Here is a 5,291-nt window from a genome sequence, read left to right as displayed (position 1 = left end):
TCAGAATCAATGGAGGACACAAACTGGACATAAAGTCTCGTTTTAAACTAACTCACCTTTCCGCAGGTAGGACACGCGCGCCTGTGAATGCGCTCTCACGTGACCGAGCCGAGCTGCAGCCGTGTGACTCTGAGCTAACGTTAGCTTAGCACACAGTTCTGCCGGCTAATGCTGATGCTAACAGCTTTAGCTTGTAGCCGGTTAGCTGTGTTAGTTAACATGAAGCCAGGTTAGCTGGTTAACGTTCACTGCGTCACTAACCGGCTGGTTAACGGTCACTGCGTCACTAACCGGTTAACTTTAACCCGTGAGCTAACACTGAAGCTAACAGCTGCTAATGCTAACTTTAAAAGCTTTAACTCAGTTCTAATCTGTTGGCTCTGTGCTAAGCTAGGCTAGGCTAGGCTAACCATCTGCAGGGTTTATTATTCATGTTTTTAATCAGCTGATTTAAACAGTGATGAGTAACGATGAAGTTAAAATAGAACAAATAAACAGGTTATTAGTCACGTGATTAAACTTTAATCTTTATAATCTGTAAAAATATCACAAGTTTATTCACGATTATTCAGTTTAATCACGATAATCAGGTTTATTGAGATGTTTAATTAAAGCTGTTTATTTAAATGTCTTAAACATCTAAAACTGTTTAAACTGTTTTAACTAAAGCAGGTCGTGTTTTATTTGTTTTATGTTCTCAAATATTAAGTGATAATTAGTCATAAAGTAGATTAAAGAAGATTAAAGTGAAGCAATCAAACAGTTTATTAGTCATGTGTTGAAACTTTAGTTTAGACAGTGTTATAATAATAATCTGTATAATATATTTTATATTCTAATAGAGTGTTATAATACGATGTTTCATCTCAAACTGTTTAAACTAAATTAAAGCAGGTTTAAAGTTTCAAACACATTCAGATTTTTATAATTAGTCATAAGTTTTATCAGCTGTCAGTTACATAAAGTTATAAAACAAACAGAATATTAAAAATTGAACCGTGACACTGCTGTTAAAGGAGCTGTTTCTTTAATTTAGTGTCATCCAGAGGAAGTAATATTCATAAGTGTGTTTTAATTAGTGTTTAATCACCTGGAAATAATAATCAGTGTGTTGTTGTTATCAATGAGCCTTTATATGTGCTGTGTTTCTACAGTAGCCCAAACGCTGCTCCTTTAATACTCATGGTAATATGTCAATTACCGTAAATTCTGGACTATAAGCCGCTACTTTTTTCCCACACTTTGAACACTCTGGCTTTTACTACGGTGCGGCTAATGCATGTTTATTTTTTTTTCGTGGCGCCCAAAACATTTTGCCTAGTAATAGTAGACCAATAAAATTGATGAGTAGTTCACAGAGGTCCAATGAAATTGTGTGATAAATCAAGCGCACTTTATTATTGTAAATCAGTCATTTGTGCTCACCCTCATCAACATGGAAAATACTATAAGCGTGTACAATGACAGGTGAGAACAAGGTAGATTACTCCAGTAACAGTAAGACTTAGTTTAATGACTTAGAAGTCGCCAAATGACTTACTTTAACGAATTTCGTTAGTTTATATAATGCAGATTCATAAAATATGACTTTTATGAGGGTCACAGTCACAGACAATAAACTTACCATTTGATAATAGTGGTAGCAGCGGTGCAGCAGATGTAATGAAGTCCACGCAGCACGCTGTATGCAAACTAATATTAAGCCTATAGCCTATTCATTATAATGTCCATGGACATAAATTGATGACAAAATAATAACACAATAAATTGTCAGATTGGGAACCCATATGCATAATGTCTCCTCACTGCATTTAGTGTTGTTTGAAATGACCAGGGCATCGTCGATTTCCCGGGATTCCCTGGAAAATTGCCTCCCTCAAGCAGGGTTCACTTGCACTCACACTAGCCAAATAATCTGGACTCCGGCACGGTATGGTTGGACACCCCATCGGCGATGGCTGTCAGGCATCGCCGGACCAACCCTAGCTAATATCTCATATTACAATGTGGGACACCTGCGGCTTAAAATCCGATGCGGCTTGTACAAGTACAAAATTGATTTTCTTTCTAAAATTAGAGCATGCGGCTTTTAATCAGGTGCGCTCTGTAGTCCGGAATTTACGGTATACTCTCATATAAACAGTTTAGATCCTGATCATCAGTGTGAGACGTTTAACAGGAGCAAATATAATAAAGTAATGGTGTTTGTTTGTGTTCAGTGTCGACTCGCAGCAGCAGCATCATCAGCAGCAGCAGCATCATGTGGGTTTATTACACACATTTAAACAGTGCTGTGAAACTGTAGCTGAGCTGAGACCTCACATCTCCAGGAGTCACTGCAGGTCAGTCAGTGTTAGCACTCTGCCGCAGTTCACTTACATTAAATAATATTATATTCTATCATGATATGAGATTAAATATCGTCTTAGATTTAGCTGTTCTGTTATTTAGCTTTGACCCACTTGTCATTATATCCCCATTACTGATGATTATCAAAGATCTACAGTCATCTCTACATTATGTTGTAATATCTATGGAGTAGGGGTGTGACGATACCGAGAGGAGACCAGATTTTAACTCTATTTTTAAGAAAACTTCAATGAGGAAATAAATGACTGTTCTTTTATTTTGAAATTCACAAAATGGAAATTGAATTGAAATGTTTTAACTAATCATTTTTTAGTTCTTACTTTCTAAATATATAATTAAAACATTAGCTGGGTTTACATGGAGCCTGATATTCTGATCAGAATCAGTTTAGAAGCACAAACTGAATGAAAATGCTTCATGTAAACATCAGAACGGGATTTCATTCGGGGTCAGAGAGGTAGATTATTCCTTTTCCCAAACCAATCAAAGCTAAAGTTTTATCCTGTAAACGATGAAACAGAAAGTTGTCTCACTGCCTTGTTCCTGTGCTTGGTCCACCTCGACGTAGCCTAAATGTACAACTCGTTCCCGTCAGTCTTTACTGCGGACCTTCATCCACAGCTGTCTGGTGTTCGGAGGGGGAAGTACAGGCACTAGGCATGGGCCGGTATGAGATTCTGACGGTATGATAACCTTAGGTACAAATATCACGGTCTTTTAATTTTAGTAAGTATGTATTTAAAATAAATAATAATAATAAATAACTGAATTATTGCTAAATAAATAATACACAAAAGTGCAGTCTGAGGCTAAACCTGCAACTCAAGTCATGACATGAATTAATTATTTTTAGTGAAAAAAACACAAAATGCAAATAAATGCAATCACTGAACCTGTGGCTCAAGATCAGAACGTGAATAATAGAATAAAGTAAAAACACTTCTAAGATAAATATAAATAAATAAATGCAGCAGGAGCTTAAAACTGAATCTCAACAGTTTTATGAGACTTGCTCACGATCATATTGGTTGTATTTCCTCCTCGCGCTGCCACTGTCTGGGACCTTCTTCCTCCAAGCTGCGGCCGTCTGTCTTTTGACAGTAGCCGAAGTATAAATACAGCCGACTTGGTCCTTTTAGATGGGGGGGGGGGGGGAGTTCGGGGGGCTCGCCTCCTTCAGCCGTCATACAGCCTGCAGAGCTACCTGCTTGTAAACAGCAACCGGAGTACGGGAGGGGTTGGACTTCACGCTGCAGCTGCACACGACCTGAGGGACCTCCACTCTCTCTCTGACGAGACGTCACATTAAAAACCCGCTCATACCTCAGGAACGGTATGACGGAACATTTTAGTGGTTTTGAAACCGTGACTTTTTCATACCGTGGTATACCTTGAAACCCGTAACCGGCCTACTGCTAATCAGCTGACAGACAGTTCTGAGTCCATATCGCAGAGTGTGTCAGCTCATCTCTCGTCGTTTATTATAATAGTAATAATATTACTCAACTTCGGAGGATACAAAATGCAACATTAAGAGAATAACACAATAAAACAATCAAACATAAACAGATGAAACAAACAACAAATAAAACAGAGCGCAGTAATTATACAGTATTATATAAATGTCTGTACAGCAGCTGTAACCTTTGACCTCTGACCCTCTCTGTTTCAGTGGAGGAGGGCGGCCATGATGGAGGACACGGAGCCGGAGTCGGAGCTTTCCCCCGCCCCCTCTGATCGGAGCAGCCCCTCCCCCTCCCTCTCCCTCTCCTCCTCCCCCTCCCTGTCCCTCCCCTCCACCCCCTCCTCCTCTGCCCCCCCCCAGGCCTCCACCCCTCCCCTGGGTGTGATCAGTGAGGGCGTGGCAGAGCTCAGCCTGGTGATAGACGCTGAGGTGGCTCAGCGAGCGTGTCGGGAGGTTCTGCAGAAGGTGAAGCTGCAGCAGGTGGAGCCAGACGACCCCCTCCCGAATGGAGAGGAGCCCCCCGACCCCACCCCAGACCCCGTCCCTTCCCCCGCTCCTGTCCCTGTCCCTGTCCCTGCCCCCGCCCCCCCTCTGAACGCCACCGTCAAACCCTCAAAGATCCGTGAGGAAGAGAACGACCCCGAGGGCACGGCTCCCGGCTCGGTGAAGAGTGCGCGGCGGCGGCAGAGAACCAACCCCTCCAAACAGTCGTGGCTGCTCCGCCTGTTCGAGTCCAAGCTGTTCGACGTTTCCATGGCGATCTCCTACCTGCACAACTCCAAGGAGCCAGGGGTTCAGGCCTACATAGGGAACCGCCTCTTCAGCTTCCCGCACGACGACGTGGACTTCTACCTGCCGCAGCTGCTCAATATGTACATCCACATGGACGAGGACGTGGGGGACGCCATCAAGCCCTACGTGGTGGGTACAGCCAATCAGCTGTCAGTCACAGCTCATCAGCCAATGTGCTGTCAGCTCATCCTCCAATCAGCTGACAGTCAGGCAACCCAGCAACAACGTAGCAACCACCCAGCAACACCATAGCGACCATCCAGCGACACCATAGCAGCCACCCAGTGACACCATAGCAACCATCCAGCAACAACATAGCAACCACCCAGAAACTCCATAGCAACCACCCAGCAACACTTTACCAACCACCCAGCAACACCATAGCAACCACCCAGCAACAATTTACCAACCACCCAGCAACACCATAGCAACCATCCAGCGACACCATACCAGCCATCCAGCAACACCATAGCAACCACCCAGCGACACTATAGCAACACTATAGCAGCCAGCCAGCAACACCATAGCAACCACCCAGCAACACCCCAGCAACACCATAGCAACCAACCAGCAACCATAGCTACCATCCAGTTACATTATAGCAACCAGCCAGCAACAGTCAGGCAACCACTCAGCAAAGCCATAGCAACCACCCAGCAACCAT

At 43.3% G+C, this 5,291-nt stretch overlaps 1 protein-coding gene across 1 annotated transcript in view; it reads left to right on the top strand.

Moving 5' to 3' along the window:
- Nucleotides 1-5,291, top strand: part of pi4kb (phosphatidylinositol 4-kinase, catalytic, beta) — a 19,132-nt gene continuing 13,841 nt past the window's right edge. The window contains exons 1-3 of the mRNA XM_053327837.1: nucleotides 1-66; nucleotides 2,220-2,342; nucleotides 4,043-4,756. Of these exons, the coding sequence (XP_053183812.1) occupies nucleotides 4,058-4,756 (699 nt within the window). The 5' untranslated portion in view covers nucleotides 1-66; nucleotides 2,220-2,342; nucleotides 4,043-4,057. The remainder of the gene's footprint in view (nucleotides 67-2,219; nucleotides 2,343-4,042; nucleotides 4,757-5,291) is intronic.

Source organism: Scomber japonicus, chromosome 10 (genome assembly GCF_027409825.1).
Source record: "Scomber japonicus isolate fScoJap1 chromosome 10, fScoJap1.pri, whole genome shotgun sequence".
NCBI classification, from domain to species: domain Eukaryota; kingdom Metazoa; phylum Chordata; class Actinopteri; order Scombriformes; family Scombridae; genus Scomber; species Scomber japonicus.
Note: the sequence above shows the minus strand (reverse complement) of the source record. Positions and strands in the feature narration are given on the sequence as shown.